Below are 18,600 nucleotides of genomic sequence, written 5' to 3' on the forward strand. Positions count from 1 at the left end.
TCCATACATGGCTACACTCTACACAAATACTTTCAGAAACGGCTTCCAGACACTTAAATCTACACTCGATGTTAACAAATTTCTCTTCTTCAGAAACGCTTTCCTTGCCACTGCCAGTCTACGTTACCATCATCAGTTATTTTGCTCCCCAAATAGCGAAACTCATTACCTAATCTAATTCCCTTAGCATCACCCGACTTAAATGGACTAGGTTCCATTATCCTCATTTTGCTTTTGTTGATGTTCATCTTATATCCTCCTTTCAAGACACTGTCCATTCTGTTCAATTGCTCTTCCAAGTTCTTTGCTATCTCTGACAGAATTATAATGTCATCGGCGAACCTCAAAGTTTTTATTTCTTCTCCATGGATTTTAATACCTCCTCTGAACTTTTCTTTTGTTTCCTTTACTGCTTGCTCAATATACAGATTGGATAACATCAGGGAGAGGGTACAACCCTGTCTCACTCCCTTCCCAACCACTGCTTCCCATTCATGCCCCTCGACTCTTATAACTGCCATCTGGTTTCTGTACAAATTGTAAATAGCCTTTCGCTCCCTGTATTTGACCCCTGCCACCTTCAGAAGAGTCAACATTGTCAAAAGCTCTCTCTAAGTCTACAAATGCTAGAAACATAGGTCTGCCTTTCTTTAATCTAAGGTAAGTCATAGGGTCAGTATTGCCTCACGTGTTCCAACATTTCTATGGAATCCAAACTGATCTTCCCTGAGGTCGCCTTCTACCAGTTTTTCCATTCGTCTGCAAAGAATTTGTGTTAGTATTTTGCAGCCATGGCTTATTAAACTGATAGTTAAGCAATTTTAACATTTGTCAACACCTGCTTTCTTTGGGATTGGCATTATTATATTCTTCTTGAAGTCTGAGGGTATTTCGCCTGTCTCATACATCTTGCTCACCAGACGGTAGAGTTTTGTCAGGCTATCAGTAGTTCTAATGGAATGTTGTCTACTCCCGGGGCCTTGTTTCGACCCGACCAAACAAATACATAAAAATAATTTTAGCCTTTTTGTATAGTTTATGCCACTAATCTATTTTACAATAGTTCTAGATCGCAATAGCCAATATTCTCTGAACATTTGTCTAAAAACAGCATGTCATTTTAATTAATCCTCAGTGATACAATATGTCCAAGATAAAATAACATGCAATTTTGCTACTTCCCATTTTAAACTCCAGTATTCCTGCAAATATGATGATAACAATATGGCATTCCAGTGAGGATGCCTCAAGTAAACAGGATTGTGTATTATGAGAGATTGCTTAAAATGCTTGTGAGTGACAAACTTGAACTGTCACTCTATTTTAAGACGGACAAAATTTGGTTTCACCTTTCCAATCATCTGAATAGCTAGACTAATTGCTATTTGTCCACCAAAAACATTCCCATTGTGTTCAAAAATTCCTATTCAAGATAAAAAGATTGGAATCTGGCACATACTTTCTGGTAATCGAATTATCATATTGAGGTTCTTTGGAAGTGCAACCAAAACATATGTTTACCACCCAATTTTTTAGAACTTCTGCTCTCAGTTAAAAGAAAATGAAATTAAATGCTATTTCTTCAAGCTATATGAAGTTATATACAACATGCCTCTTCTAAGTTGTCCGATCTTCATGAAGTCTCCACAGAACACACAAGGGCTGCAGCTGTTTCATTTGACAGATATGCCTACTTAAGATTTTTATCTATGGGAATACTTAAAAAGGAAAATACAGCAGAGTCCCGCTAATCTGAACCCTGGTAATCCAAACATTCGCTTAATCCAAACATGAAAACTTTCGTCTAAGTATGGAAAATTGTGCAGTAAACTGCTGTACATACACACTATTTTAATTTACAAAGTACAGTAAATATATATTAGAAAATTTGGCAAGAAAACATTAGGTTTAAACAATCATAACAATTTTAAAAAAGCTGTCAAACTTACTAAAATACATCGGACATTCCATCCCTGCTTTTTATATGACAAAAACTCATCGTTTTTTGGTGTAATGAAGACAGACTGTTATATGAAGCACAGTTGCTCCATCGTCTCATAAACATGAAATCAGCAGGTGTAGCAGTGGGCTGTTGCTCCAAATAACGTAGTGCGAGGTCAGGGGCTTCTGCTGTGTCACTGTGTGGCACCAGCTCTCCTTTGTTGCTTTCAGGCTCATTGTCACTTCCATCACAGCAGTCCACTTCTTCCTGGTCTTGAGTCACAGCAGCAACTAAATCAGTGTCAGTAAGGTTCTCCACACATGCCCCATCCACTCATCTACGTCTCCTTCACTACCTTCTTCACATCCAGGAATTGTCTGTATCATTTGTAGTAGATTTTCCTCTTCATTTTCAACTAGGTTGTCCTGAAATTCAAGAGATGTCCACAGTTTCCTCCACTATTTTCTCAGAGTAATTTCTGAAATATTCTGCCATGCCTCAGTGGCCCAATAAACAACATCCTTCAATTGGTATTTTTTATTTTGTCCACTAAAGGAATGCTATCATCTTGGATCAGCATTCTTAAAAATTGTTTTCTGTAAAACAGTTTTAATGTTTGCAGTATGCCCTGGTCCATCAGCTGTAAATTTCGGATGCAAAAACTTTGACAATTTCTTCATCACATAATTCTCCAGTGCTGGGGTGATATGGCACATTATCAATCAAAAGTATTGCACGGGTAGACAAATGATTTTCCTTAGAAAACCATCGAACAAAGGGAACAAATTGGCCATGAAACCATTCTTTGAACAGCTTACCATCCATCCATGCTTTTTTTTCTGGTTGCGATAACACATGGGCAGAGACTTCATGTTGCAGTTTTTAAAAGCTCTGGGCCTAGCAGATTTGCCAATCAGCATTAAAAGCAGCTTCTGATTATCAGCAGTGTTGCTGCGCACTAATAAAGTCACATGACCTTTGCACATTTTAAAACCAGGAGTGTGGTCTTCTGCTTTTGATGCCAGGTTTTTTGTTGGCAATGCCCTAAAATTAAAGCCAGTCTCATCATCATTACAAATTTGTTGGGGAGAATACTTTCCCTCTCTTATTTTTTCAAACTCACCCAAGTATTCCTTCACTGCATCACGGTCAGAAGAAAGCTTCCCTCCAACAATTGTTAGCTGATTGATTACATGAGGGTTTTTGAATCTGTCCAACCAACCCATACTCGCACTAAAAAGACTGATCACCATTCATTAACTTGTTCAGGTAAACAGCGTCGTCCTGAACCAGTGCTCCACTCAAAGGAGTTCCCCTTTCTCTTTCCTGCATAAACCAAAGGAAAAGAGCTTCATCCACTTTATAGCACTGGGACTGTTTTCAAAGTCTGTTGAATTTCGGGTGTTTTTCTCGAAGACGTTGCACAGGACTGTTCAAGCTTCACACGGTTCTTCTTCCAATCACAAATGGTTGCTTTACCAACACCCAGTTCTGTTGCCAGTTTAGATACATTCTCACCAATGTCCGATCCCAATTAGTTCGGATTACCGGGACTCTACTCCATATGATAATAACACTAAAACAGTAGACTGACCATAGAAAAACATACAACAAACTACTGGGCAACTGAGCGAGTTTAAATGCGATTTCACAAGCACAAAAAATGTCTATAGAGGTACAGAATGACCATTTTCGACCTATGTCATGACTTTTAATTGGTGCATTTTTTTATCTTTTCTGATGTTAAATAAAATGGTCCATTTATATGATTGGACGTGTGTATTATTGATGTGGGGCCACTTTTTTCTTTGATACATTGTACAATTCTCAATTAAACACTGAGCAGGTGTGGCATTTTTTGTAACACAAAAAAGAATAGCTGTCTTTGTGTTCCAAACATGTATGAGCAAAATCATAGTTTAATCTTAGTTTAATTAGTGTATGGTAAAATAAACTTACATTATATGAGCTGAATCATTGTTTACTTGGACAATAATAAGTAAACCATGTACAAGTGTTACCCCGCAGAAACTACATACTTTAAGGCTGGTTGGCTGTTTGGGGGAAAGAGACCAAACAGCGAGGTTATCGGTCTCATAGGATTAGGGAAGGATTGGGAAGGAAGTCGGCCGTGCCCTTTCAAAGGAACCATCCCGGCATTTGCCTGGAGAGATTTAGAGAAATCACGGAAAACCTAAATCAGGATGGCCGGACGAGGGATTGAACCTTTGTCCTTTCGAATGCAAGTCCAGTGTGCTAACCACTGCGCCACCTCGCTAAGCTGCATCAGATTGCACCCAACAGTTTATGTTGTATACAACTGCCTCATTGAGAGACTGCGCCGCTAGCTTGCAATCTGGATCATTTTCTTGTACAGATTGTATATTTTTCAGCAGCTAGCTTTCTGTTTATTACAAGGATTGTAACTTTAATAGTGGCAGCTATTTATTTACAGCTCGTACAAAATAAATGTGTTTCAAAGTTTTACTGACATTCAAAGTAGTCACCAGCATTGCGTATAACCCGTTGCCAGTGATGTGGAACTCGTAGGATACTCTTAGCAGTGCCAGTTGTGTTGACAGTTCGAGCGGTGCGGTCTACTGACCAACGAATTTGTAGCAGTTCTGGAGTGAATGCCATGAAGTGTTTCCTTCAGTTTCAAAATCGAGCTGAACTCACGAGGGCTTAAGTCAGGGAAGAGCAGTAGGTGGTACAGCACTTAGGAGCTCTATCAGCCAAACAAATCAGTAACAGCTTGCACTGAACATGCTTGAGCATTGTCCTGCAAAATGATGGCCACGTCCTGCAGAAAGTGTCATCATTTCTGTCTCTAAGCTGGCCGTAGGTTTGTGTTCCAAAAATGAACAGTATAGAGACAGAAGTGATGACACTTTCTGCAGGACCTGACCATCATTTTGCAGGACAATGCTAAAGCAAGTTCAGTGCAAGCTGTTACTGATTTGTTTGACTTATGGGACTGCTAAGTACTATATCACCTACTGCACTCCCCTGGCTTAAGCTCTCGTGAGTTCAACTCGATTTCTAAACTGAAGGAAACACTTCAGTACTGCTACAAATTCGTCGGGCAATAGACCACGCTGCTCAAAATGTATCCTACGACTTCCACATTGCTGGCAATGGGTTATACACAATGCTGGTGACAACTTTGAAGATCAGAAAAACTTTGAAGATCAGTAAAATTTTGAAACTCATATCTATTTTGTATGAGCTGTAAACGAATAGTAGCTACTATGAAAGTTCCAACCTTCATATATTACTGCTGCTCCCTTGGATTTGTGACAGCACAACTTGCCACTGTGTTAGCTGAAGCAATAATGAAGGTATAGTATGGGCTTTCAACTGTAATACAACAATGGAACAGTACAGGACAATATTATTTGCGGTTAGCACACTTTATACATAGATGCAACCACTTCAGGGTTAATAGGTTTTTGTGGTTTCCTCGAAGACAGGAGATCCCATTTTTTTAAAGTCTACAGTATAATTTTATTCCATTATAAAGAATATTAATAAGTTTCAATTTTTTTTTTCTATTTCTATTTTCTCATGTATGCCGAATCTAATACTGCTGGTTTGATGACAGTATTGGAAAGGCTACAAGGGAAAAAATTCAACCAGGAAACAGAGCTGATTTTGAAACTATGCAACTTTTCAAAAATAGCCTTGTTACAAGAAAAAGTTAACTGCTAATATATAATTCCCTAGTCCACCCAGCTATCATATATGGGTCAGAGGTATGGACGTTGACAGAACACGATAAAAATGCACAAAGAACCACTGAGTGGAAAATACTACGCAAAGTCTATGGGCCATTAAGAGAGAAAGAAGGCTGAAGAATACGCTACAATGTCGAATTACAATAGTTAATAAATGGCAGGGACATAGTAAAATTTGTGAAAACACAGCGAATATGGTGGCTAGGACACTTTGAGAGAAGGACACTTTGAGAGAATGGTAGAGGATAGAATTCCAAAGAAAATGATGAAAGGTGTGATCCATTCAGTTAGGCGAAAAGGGAGACCTAGAAGAAGATGGATCAACGAGGTAATAATGGATATCATTAGTATGGTAGTCCGGGAGAGGTAAAGAGCAGCAAATAACCGAGAAGTGTGGAGAAAGATTGTTGAAGAAGCCAAGGCTCACCAAGGGCTGTAGCGCTACTGAAGAAGAAGAAGAATACTGCTGGTTTTTTATATAAACTGCTCAAAGTTTTGCACTATCATCATGACTTGCATAGTTTGAGGTTCCTTTCCATAAATATGTTTCTCAATACTCTCCCAAGTACAGGAATCATTATGTACAGACACCTGTGTCTGCATTCTAGGTGTACTAAAGCAGAGCAGACTGTGACTCTAATCAATAATGCCTGGAGAGTGCAGCTTGTGTACACTGTTGAATCTTTCGACATGCTCCAAAGGATTAACTCAAGCTTAGACTACTTTAACATAGACAGAATAAAAGATTATCTGTGAAAAATTCAAACTGTGATGGTTTTGCAGTATTAATTTTGTTAACTGAATATGTTTTTCACTTATAACAGTCTATTCAGACAACTGTTTGAAGGTGGTCTTGTAAGTCAAAAACCATTTGAAGAAATAAAGTAATACTCCAGAACTCCCACAGTTTGTTTTTCATTAATAAGCATGAAATTTTTGTATGAAGCAATGATGCATGGATGCCTTAGGATATACACTGGCTGATGAAAAAGTGAAGCATCCGTAAAAGAAGGAGGAAACAAAATCAAACGTCACAGATTGAGAGTCAAATTTCCAATGAACTGGACAGTGTGAACCCAGTTGTCAGCATGACATTGCACACCATCTGGTCTTGATGCATGCACTGATTCAGTTGGGAAGGGTGTCATAAACCTCTTGTCCCCTCTCCTGAGTGAGGCTGGTCTGCAACTGTCGTAACTGCTCCTTGGTACCCTGCATACTGCCATTGGATGTATTTGATGTCCTAACTGGTGCCATTCATTTTCCATTGGGGACAGCTCTGGGGATCTTGCTGACCATGGGAGTGTCTCAGCACCACACAGATAGTTCTTAGATACATGTGCCATGTGTGCATGAGCATTGTCCTCTTTAAAAAAGGGCACCACACTGCTGTCATATGAGAGGTAACGTATGAGGTTGCTGGATGTTTGTGTCGCACCATTGTGCCATTATAGTTCCCTCAGTCTCTACCATCCCAACCTGTATCCGTGCCTGATGGTTACCACACCAGAAGTAATGCCACTGTGCCTTTCCAAAACATTGGAAGAATGGGACCTCTCTGCCCTTCTTGCCGATTGGTGTAGTGCAGATCTGTGATTCATCACTAAACACAAAGTAATGCCACTCACCAGCAGTATGTAGCCTGCTGTAGGTACTGTGAGATGAAGAAGCTTGCACAGGATAGAGTAGCGTGGAGAGGTGCATCAAACCAGTCTCAGGACTGAAGACCACAACAACAACAACAATATGTTAAAGAAAAAGAGAGCAAAACACAAGTCATGTAAAGTAAATGTTGTCAATCTGATGAAAGTGGTGATTCATTTTGAAATGAACCTCACAAGTTACTGAAAGCAGCAGAGCAACACACTGGGCAGCAGGTACAGTAGGTTGCCTAAAAAAATAATGTTCTAATTAATACTAAAGCTACACTACATTTGAAGGAAACAAACAAACAAACAAGCAAACAAACAAAACTCGTTGTGCAGACACCAAAATTAAGCCTGGGTGACCAAAAAAAAAAAGCGTGTTTTAGAAAGAAGATTTCAGAAAACCAAACTGATTAATGTGCCAACACAAATGCTATATGCTGAAGATCAGCCACTATCTCAAATTTATTTTGATAATTTGATGTGTCCTCCCCCCCCCCACACTACCCCCCCCCCCCCCACATGAACCATGGACCTTGTCATTGGTGGGGAGGCTTGCGTGCCTCGGTGATACAGATAGCCGTACCGTAGGTACAACCACAACGGAGAGGTATCTGTTGAGAGGCCAGACAAACGTGTGGTTCCTGAAGAGGGGCAGCAGGCTTTTCAGTAGTTGCAAGGGCAACAGTCTGGATGATTGACTGATCTGGCCTTGTAACAATAACCAAAACGGCCTTGCTGTGCTGGTACTGCAAACGGCTGAAAGCAAGGGGAAACTACGGCCGTAATTTTTCCCGAGGGCATGCACCTTTACTGTATGATTAAATGATGATGGCGTCCTCTTGGGTAAAATATTCTGGAGGTAAAATTAGTCCCCCATTCGGATCTCTGGGTGGGGACTACTCAAGAGGATGCCGTTGTCAGGAGAAAGAAAACTGGCGTTCTACGGATCGGAGCGTGGAATGTCAGATCCCTTAATCGGGCAGGTAGGTTAGAAAATTTAAAAAGGGAAATGGATAGGTTAAAGTTAGATATAGTGGGAATTAGTGAAGTTCAGTGGCAGGAGGAACAAGACTTCTGGTCAGGTGACTACAGGGTTATAAACACAAAATAAAATAGGGGTAACGCAGGAGTAGGTTTAATAATGAATAGGAAAATAGGAATACGGGTAAGCTACTACAAACAGCATAGTGAACGCATTATTGTGGCCAAGATAGATACGAAGCCGACACCTACTACAGTAGTACAAGTTTATATGCCAACTAGCTCTGCAGATGACGAAGAAATTGAAGAAATGCATGATGAAATAAAAGAAATTATTCAGATAGTGAAGGGAGATGAAAATTTAATAGTCATGTGTGACTGGAATTCGAGTGTAGGAAAAGGGAGAGAAGGAAACGTAGTAAGTGAATATGGATTGGGGCTAAGAAATGAAAGACGAAGCCGCCTGGTAGAATTTTGCACAGAGCACAACTTAATCATAGCTAACACTTGGTTTCAGAATCATGAAAGGAGGTTGTATACATGGAAGAACCCTGGAGATACTAAAAGGTATCAGATAGCTTATATAATGGTAAGACAGAGATTTAGGAAACAGGATTTAAATTGTAAGACATTTCCGGGGGCAGATGTGAACTCTGACCACAATCTATTGGTTATGAACAGTAGATTAAAACTGAAGAAACTGCAAAAAGGTGGGGATTTATGGAGATGGGACCTGGATAAACTGAAAGAACTAGAGGTTGTACAGAGTTTCAGGGAGAGCATAAGGGAACAATTGACAGAAATAGGGGAAAGAAATACAGTAGAAGCAGAATGGGTAGCTTTGAGGGATGAAGTAGTGAAGGCAGCAGAGGATCAAGTAGGAAAAAAGACGAGGGCTAGTAGAAATCCTTGGGTAACAGAAGAAATATTGAATTTAATTGATGAAAGGAGAAAATATAAAAATGCAGTAAATGAAGCAGGCAAAAAGGAATACAAACGTCTCAAAAATGACATCAACAGGAAGTGCAAAATGGCTAAGCAGGGATGGCTAGAGGACAAATGTAAGGATGTAGAAGATTATCTCTCTAGGGGTAAGATAGATACTGCCTACAGGAAAATTAGGGAGACCTTTGGAGAGAAGAGAGCCACGTATATGAATATCAAGAGCTCAGATGGCAACCCAGTTCTAAGCAAAGAAGGGAAGGCAGAAAGGTGGAAGGAGTATATAGAAGGTTTATACAAGGGCGATGTACTTGAGGAGAATATTATGGAAATGGAAGAGGATGTAGATGAAGACGAAATGGGAGGTAAGATACTGCGTGAAGAGTTTGACAGAGCACTGAAAGACCTGAGTCGAAACAAGGCCACCGGAGTAGACAACATCCCATTGGAACTACTGACAGCCTTGGGAGAGCCAGTCCTGACAAAACTGTACCATCTGGTGAGCAAGCTGTATGAAACGGGCGAAATACCCTCACACTTCAAGAAGAATATAATAATTCCAATCCCAAAGAAAGCATGTGTTGACAGATGTGAAAATTACCGAAAAATGAGTTTAATAAGCCACAGCTGCAAAATACTAACATGAATTCTTTACAGACAAATGGAAAAACTAGTAGAAGCCGACCTCGGGGAAGATCAGTTTGGATTCCGTAGAAATGTTGGAACACATGAGGCAATACTGACCTTATGACTTATCTTAGAAGAAAGGAAAGGCAAACCTACATTTCTAGCATTTGTAGACTTAGAGAAAGTGTTTGACAATGTTGACTGGAATACTCTCTTTCAAATTCTAAAGGTGGCAGGGGTAAAATACAGGGAGCAAAAGGCTATTTACAATTTGTACAGAAACCAGATGGTAGTTATAACAGTTGAGGGGCATGAAAGGGAAGCAGCGGTTGGGAAGGGAGTAAGACAGGATTGCAGCCTCTCTCCGATGTTATTCAATCTGTATATTGAGCAAGCAGTAAAGGAAACAAAAGAAAAATTCAGAGTAGGTATTAAAATCCATTGAGAAGAAATAAAAACTTTGAGGTTCTCCGATGACATTGTAATTCTGTCAGAGACAGCAAAGGTCTTGGAAGAGCAGTTGAACGGAATGGACAGTGTCTTGAGAGGAGTATATAAGATGAACATCAACAAAAGCGAAACGAGAATAATGGAATGTAGTCGAATTAAGTTGGGTGATGCTGAGGGAATTAGATTAGGAAATGAGACACTTAAAGTGGTAAAAGAGTTTTGCTATATGGGGAGCAAAATAACTGATGATGGTCGAAGTAGAGAGGATATAAAATGGAGACTGGCAATGGCAAGCAAAGCGTTTCTGAAGAAAAGAAATTTGTTAACATCGAGTACAGATTTAAGTGTCAGGAAATCGTTTTTGAAAGTATTGAAAGTATTTGTATGGAGTGTAGCCATGTATGGAAGTGAAACATGGACGATAAATAGTTTTGACAAGAAGAGAATAGAAGCTTTCGAAATGTGGTGCTACAGAAGAATGCTGAAGATTAGATGGGTATATCACATAACTAATGAGGAAGTATTGAATAGGATTGGGGAGAAGAGAAGTTTGTGGCACAACTTGACTAGAAGAAGGGATTGGTTGGTAGGACATGTCCTGAGGCATCAAGGGATCACGAATTTAGCATTCGAGGGCAGTGTTGAGGGTAAAAATCGTACAGGGAGACCAAGAGATGAATACACTTAGCAGATTCAGAAGGATGTAGGTTGCAGTAGGTACTGGGAGATGAAGAAGCTTGCACAGGATAGAGTAGCATGGAGAGTTGCATCAAACCAGTCTCAGGACTGAAGACAACAACAAAAATTTGATGTTGGTGACAACAAATCCACAGTGGACATATGAACTAGCAACAATCAGTGTAGCATAAATTGGAGGTTTTGTCTGGATACTGACACTTAGAACTAGAAAGTTAACAGGTGACCATCTATATCCTAGTGAGTGAGTGAGTGAGTGAGTGAGTGAGTGAGTGAGTGAGTGAGTGAGTGAGTGAGTGAGTGAGTGAGTGAGTGAGTGAGTGAGTGAGTGAGTGAGTGAGTGAGTGAGTGAGTGAGTGAGTGAGTGAGTGAGTGAGTGAGTGAGTGAGTGAGTGAGTGAGTGAGTGAGTGAGTGAGTGAGTGAGTGAGTGAGTGAGTGAGTGAGTGAGTGAGTGAGTGAGTGAGTGAGTGAGTGAGTGAGTGAGTGAGTGAGTGAGTGAGTGAGTGAGTGAGTGAGTGAGTGAGTGAGTGAGTGAGTGAGGGAGGGAGGGAGGGAGGGAGGGAGGGAGGGAGGGAGGGAGGGAGGGAGGGAGGGAGGGAGGGAGGGAGGGAGGGAGGGAGGGAGGGAGGGAGGGAGGGAGGGAGGGAGGGAGGGAGGGAGGGAGGGAGGGAGGGAGGGAGGGAGGGAGGGAGGGAGGGAGGGAGGGAGGGAGGGAGGGAGGGAGGAGGGAGGGAGGGAGGGAGGGAGGGAGGGAGGGAGGGAGGGAGGGAGGGAGGGAGGGAGGGAGGGAGGGAGGGAGGGAGGGAGGGAGGGAGGGAGGGAGGGAGGGAGGGAGGGAGGGAGGGAGGGAGGGAGGGAGGGAGGGAGGGAGGGAGGGAGGGAGGGAGGGAGGGAGGGAGGGAGGGAGGGAGGGAGGGAGGGAGGGAGGGAGGGAGGGAGGGAGGGAGGGAGGGAGGGAGGGAGGGAGGGAGGGAGGGAGGGAGGGAGGGAGGGAGGGAGGGAGGGAGGGAGGGAGGGAGGGAGGGAGGGAGGGAGGGAGGGAGGGAGGGAGGGAGGGAGGGAGGGAGGGAGGGAGGGAGGGAGGGAGGGAGGGAGGGAGGGAGGGAGGGAGGGGAGGGAGGGAGGGGGAGAGGGGAGTTGGCATATGATAAACTGAAGCATTTCTCTATCAAGTGGATCAAACTTAACAGGTTGGCAGAGAATTGATTTGATTTGATCTGACAGGATCAGAGAGACAAAACAATTTTGGTCTTGGGTCTCTGTTGCATGAACCAAAACTAAACTTACTGCATCTTATCTCTCCCTGCCATTCTAAACACGCGATCTAGTGTATCCAGCCAGGGCCCTTAAAGAACAGTACGACACCTTTTACTAGACTGGCAGAGGGTTCAGTTCAGACTATTTCTCGATCATTCCACTCTCAAACTCCATCCACGTCCACGTCGTGGTATGCCCATCAGTACCAACTGACTGCCATGTCATTCTCTGCTGATGGTGTCACTGGATTTGGTACGGAGGGGCGCGGGGTCAGGACTCCAGTCTCCTGGCCATTATCAGTTTTTGTGAACTAGAGCTGACTCCACTCTGTCAAACTGTTGGCACACTTATCCCATTGCAACACCAGCCAGTCGATTTCATCCTTAAAGAGGCTAGTACACTGCTGTCAGATCCAGACCTGGACCCAGTCACACACTTTGTCATGGGTGGTGCCCATGCTAAAACCAGTAACTGATGGACCTCAATCCACGGTGATTTTACAACTGCCCAAGATTAAAGCATTCACTTCCACAATCATTTCCGGTGTGATGACATGATGAGCCTGTCCAGGATGAGCATCGTCTTCTACTGACTCATGCCCCTGAAGGAATCGTTTACACCATTCCACAACACTTGAACGACTCAGACTGTACGCACCATAAACAGCCTTCATCCATCGATACATTTCACGGGCTCCAACTCCCTCCATCGCTCTCCACCACCAAAAATCGATTCACTCCTCCTTGTTCCTGCTTACTCATCTGCACATTTGGTAGTGGACGATAAATTGTCTCTTTGGCATGAAACAACACTGATGCTATGCAACATCAAACAGTGCACACGCGTCAGTCTCTCTACCGATCGATGGCGCCACCATACCCGCAGTTACATGGTGCCATCTTACGTGTAAGACAAAAGTAGACACACTGACCAGGTTTCATTTGAATGAACCTCATATTTCATGCAAGATAGTTGGACGTAAAAGTAAATTAGCAATTGCTGTTGCATTATATCCTTCTATTCTATGTTACTATTACACCAGAGTTAATGGGGTAGTGACACAAACATGTCACACAACAAATTACTGAAGTAACACATGATGACTATTCTTATCGCAACAGATGTTCATCTGGAATAGTGGAAATCAATTTTAATTCATATCTGATATTCCAAGAAATATGCATTGTACTTATACTGAGACTCAGACTGTTAACCACATGATGTAAGTTAGAAATGACATTAGGTGTCAGATAAATACTTTGCCATATAGTTTTTTTGTGGTATTTCCACTATCTTAAACCTAAAGTTGTTAAAAGTAGTGGAGCACACTCTTCAAAAGATAGTCTGAGAAAAAATTGTTTTAGAAATGCTAAGCATAAGTCACAGTAAAGAGCACATTAACAATAAAATTTTAACAGAAGTGAATAAATGTTACCTGGAAACCAAATGACAAAGAGAACAATTTTATTAAATATATAGAAGCAATAAAAAATGGAGTGCAGAGGGAAAATGACTGCTGCATGAAGAGAAACACTCAGAGCATAGCTGATGGATGTGAACATTTTGTTAGACACATTCCACACACAAAGGCCTTTCAACACAACAATGGTCTCAATATATTAAAAACAAAGATTCCAAGACTTACCAAGCGGGAAAGCGCCGGAAGACAGGCACATGAACAAAACACACAAACACACACACAGAATTACGAGCTTTCGCAACTGGCAGTTGCTTCGTCAGGAAAGAGGGAAGGAGAGGGAAAAATGAAAGGATGTGGGTTTTAAGGTAGAGGGTATGACTCCTTACCCTCTACCTTAAAACCCACATCCTCTCATTTTTCCCTCTCCTTCCCTCTTTCCTGACGAAGCAACTGCCAGTTGCGAAAGCTCGTAATTCTGTGTCTGTGTTTGTGTGTTTTGTTCATGTGCCTGTCTGCCGGCGCTTTCCCGCTTGTTTAGTCTTGGAATCTTTGTTTTTAATATATTTTTCCCATGTGGAAGTTTCTTTCTGTTTTATTTACAACAATGGTCTCAAGTAGATTCAGTGGTAATTTCTGTCCTGTGATTATTGTAATTATTTTTAAAAACATAAGATACAGAGGTCTTACCTGCAACAACACCCCAATGGCAACACAGATTGTGTGGATGTCATACTTTATAAGTGACTCCGTAAGTTTGAAACCCATGCATGACAGTGCAGAGTAATATGCTGCAATGGTTGTTTCAATGGCTGTGTTCTTTTCTTCTTGTTCATAAATTAACCATTTCTCATGAAGTTGAATAGCTTTTTGATATTCTGAATGACAATCTTGCATTACAGAAAAATCATACCATTAGTTTTATACACATTTCCTTATATAGTTGTTTACACTTTTTTAACGCACAGTACATCGTCAAAATATTTGTTGGCATACCTGATTCTGTTATCTCAAAGGTTTTTCCAAACAACTCAGCCATTTGTTGAGCATTATAATATAAGAAATACAACTGTTTGTTTGATGGTAGGTGATGCAACAGTCCATATATGGTCTTCCCCAGATTACCAGCTGGTATAGGAACTCCCAGAAGAACAGACAATGTAGGAACTAAATCAATTTGTGAAATAATTCTTTCATTATCAAACACAGAGCTGAAAATACAAATATTTCTCTGCTGTATTATAAAGTGAATCATGCTATAAAAACAGAAATGTGTTTTCCTCACCCATCCAATACAAACAAAGTAAAACTGGGCTACAAATACAATATTTTCTGAGTCGGTGGAAATAGCCATTACATTTAACAGAACACCTAATTAACAGCTGAAGAATTAAGGGCAATGAACAAGAATGGAATCAGCTTAGTTCACCTCTCTGTTGTTTGACTGGGAGGGAGGGGGAGAGAGAGAGAGAGAGATAGAGAGAGAGAGAGAGAGAGAGAGAGAGATAAAAACTTCTGCCTCCATAAGACTGCTTGCTAATTTAATGTCAACAACTTCCTCAGGGACATTATCCCAGTAACTGAATGAGCACACCAAAATTTCTGTGTAGTTATATTCCATAAGATGACCAGAACCAAGGCAATATTGCAGATCTCCTCGGCTATCGTAAGGATACGTAACACTCATGTTCTGTATCCTGTCTTCCACAGTTCTGATAAGTGGCCTACATATGGCAAGCCACTAGTGCAAGGGGTACGGTAGGCACAAGCCTTCTACAAAACAAGATCATCCTTAACAGTCCCTAAAATGACCCAAAACTTAGATAGTATCACGTTCCCTCAGAACACAACTAATCATGTTAGAAATATAACCTGTGTAAGGGAAGCAAGCTGTAGACTTAGGGGTCACATTATTATTCTCATTATTCGCATTATTCAATGTGTGTGTGATTTGTTCTCATTATACCCATTTCAGTGAAAGGTACCTTCAAACTGATAAACTTCCAGGATCGGAGATGACATGGGCTCGGGAACAGAAGTACGAAGTACCTCTTCAAGCCAAGCTGGATGGCTACAAGTATCAGCGTGAAGATTCAAATAAGTGTGAGCTGACTTGACTAACACATCAAGGAAGGAAAGTGAACTACCCTTTTCCAGCTCCACAGCCAAGCAAATATTTGGGTGGATGCAATTAGTATGTTCTGAAAAGTTCTGCAAACTCCCACTCCCATAAGACTCAATAATAAAATTATTGTCTACGTATCTAAAAAAAAGCATGCAGGTTTCAATGCCACTGACTCTACAGCAAATTGATCACACTCTTTCATAAAAATAATGGCAACAATAGTTGACAAAGGACATCCCACTGCAACTCCCTCTCTCCGTTCATAGAACTGGGCACTGATTAAAAAGTAAGCGGAAGTCAACAAGTCAAAACAGGCTAGTTAACACAATACCAAACCTAACCTCAACTAACTGTAATAAATCTGACAGAGGCACATGTGTGAAGAGAGACCACATAAAACCCTACCAAAAAACCAGTCAGTCAAACACAATTCCATTAATTGCCATCTGAAATCTACCAAATTCCTACTGTGATGTACACACTGACCTATTACTGGGTTCAACAGAGAAGAGTTTGTTTTGGGTATATTGTATTCCACAATACTACCTATATTACTGACAATAAGTCTCAGAGGAATTACTTCCTTATGGATCTTGAAAATGCAATACACTCTAGGAGGTACAGAACAGTATGATTTAAGATTCTTAATAATATCTTGTGACAAATAACTTTTCTCCAAGATCTTCCGATTACAACTACTTGTCAGGCTGGCACTGAGTCTCAGGTACATGGGCTTCATTCAGTAAACACTGCATCTTATGAAAATAATGCAGCTTCTCTAACACAATCATAGTATTGGCCTTGACCGCAGGTAAGATATTAATATCAGGATCCACTTAAAGAAAACACAAAGCAAATCTCTCTGCTGCTGTAATACAGGGTGCGGCAGCATTCATAGCATAATTTGACTTGCATAGTACAATGACGTATTGCAGGAATGCGCGCCAGCTCGTGCTGCATTCATGTACTAATGAGCTTTATTTTGAGTGTGACAGTGATATGGAGCGGTAGAGTGCACAGCATCATGCGTTGAAAGTTATTTCAAGACTCTGTTATTGCTACCCAGTGTCTATTTCAGCAACATTTCAACTTGGGACGTCATGGGAAAGTTCCAGATGGATGGACCATTGTGAGGTGGGTACATGCATTTCGAACAACAGGTTCTGTCTGCAATGGCAAACCGGGAAGAAGTGAAAGAACTGTGCGGACACCAGAAGCAATGGAAAATGTTCATGCCGCAATATTGTGTAGCCCAAAAAGATCTGCTTGTCATCATGTGCAAACTGTGCACATGTCTGATCGCTCATTCAGGAGAATGTTGCACAAAGATCTCCATTTTCACCCATATAAGCTGCAGATTGTTCAGGAAATTAGGCCTCGCGATAGGGTTTCACACAAAACATTCTGTTTAACCATGCGTGATCTCCTTCGCCAAAACCCACAAATGTTGCACACCATCCTGATGTCAGATAAAGCTCATTTCGAGTTATGTGGTTCAGTGAATAAACAGAATATGCGTTATTGGAGTGATGTAAACCTGCATGAACTGCACATCAAGTCCTCGCACAGTTCTCGTGTCACAGTGTGGTGTGGAGTTGCTTCCTTTGGGATTATTGGCTCTTACATCTTTGAGGACGACAGTGGTGCACCAGAGAATGCTACCTAAAGATGCTGCAAGACTTCATTCTTCCCCAATTAGGTATGGTCGATGTGGATGTGGAACAATTATGGTTTCAACAAGACTGAGCGACCTCGCATATAGTCAGAATTTGTATGGATTTCTTGCAACAGAGATTTCCCAGTAGAGTACTTTCCCATTTTGGTGACATTTCCTGGCCGCCTCGCTGATCTGACCTTTCATGTGCAGACTTTTTCCTATGGTGCTACCTGAATCAAGAAGTGTTCCGAATAAGTTGTGCCACCATTCCTGAGTTGAAGGATTGCATCAGAGCTGCCATCAGCAATGACCCAGGGAATACTTACGCTGAGTTATGGTAGCTTCCAACGCCACCTAGATGAATGTGTTGTGCAAAGTCATATTCAAAAAGTAATTCACGCAATGGACAATGACTTGCACATTAGTAAATGGCATACCTTTAACTATTAATTGACATAAGAGGTAACAAATAAATTACATTTACTGCCTGATGGTGTGTTTCTAATATCCTACTATGAACGCTACCGCACCCAAAACTACACTTGGGCGAGCATGCCCTTGTCAACACGACGTACTTCTTTCCTAATCTCCTCACAAACATCCGCAGGAAGCTTCAAAACAGCCTGTTTGATAGCCCTTATAAAATCAACTGGCAAATGTTAGGTTAGGTTTGTTGTCAGATGAACTAACCTCATTCATTCATTCCAGCAAAGTCAGTGGTTTGAGGTTAGACACATTTTATGTTTCTCCTTACACAGATATACAGTTGTAATGAGTATAAGTGCAGATATTTTTATACATGATACCTTAATATGTAGATACATCAGTGTTGTGGTTGCTTTTTTCTCATCAGTCTTCCCGCAAATATGTCACAAACTTCACAATCTGATGTTTTCCGCATGGGCATACCTGCGCTGCAATGTGGATGAGGCCTGTCACTACATATTATCTGTTTTGCATTCATAAATCCACACTTCAATATTTGATCTGCTGCCTCGGGGAAAATAGACATGGCTTGCTTTTGCCACACATACATCGAGGTACTATCCAACCTGAAAACATGTGACTTGTAATAGCTACAATTATTAGTCTGAAAATGACCTAAATACTGATGTAATT

At 41.2% G+C, this 18,600-nt stretch overlaps 1 protein-coding gene across 1 annotated transcript in view; it reads right to left on the bottom strand.

The window, feature by feature from the left end:
* LOC126273370 (GPI ethanolamine phosphate transferase 2) overlaps positions 1 to 18,600 on the bottom strand; it is a 78,126-nt gene that overhangs the window by 36,934 nt on the left and 22,592 nt on the right. The window contains exons 6-7 of the mRNA XM_049976920.1: positions 14,696 to 14,910; positions 14,390 to 14,589 (exon numbers count right to left, since the gene is read on the bottom strand). Coding sequence (XP_049832877.1) covers positions 14,390 to 14,589; positions 14,696 to 14,910 — 415 coding nt within the window. The remainder of the gene's footprint in view (positions 1 to 14,389; positions 14,590 to 14,695; positions 14,911 to 18,600) is intronic.

Source organism: Schistocerca gregaria, chromosome 5 (genome assembly GCF_023897955.1).
Source record: "Schistocerca gregaria isolate iqSchGreg1 chromosome 5, iqSchGreg1.2, whole genome shotgun sequence".
In the NCBI taxonomy this organism is placed as follows: Eukaryota; Metazoa; Arthropoda; class Insecta; order Orthoptera; family Acrididae; genus Schistocerca; species Schistocerca gregaria.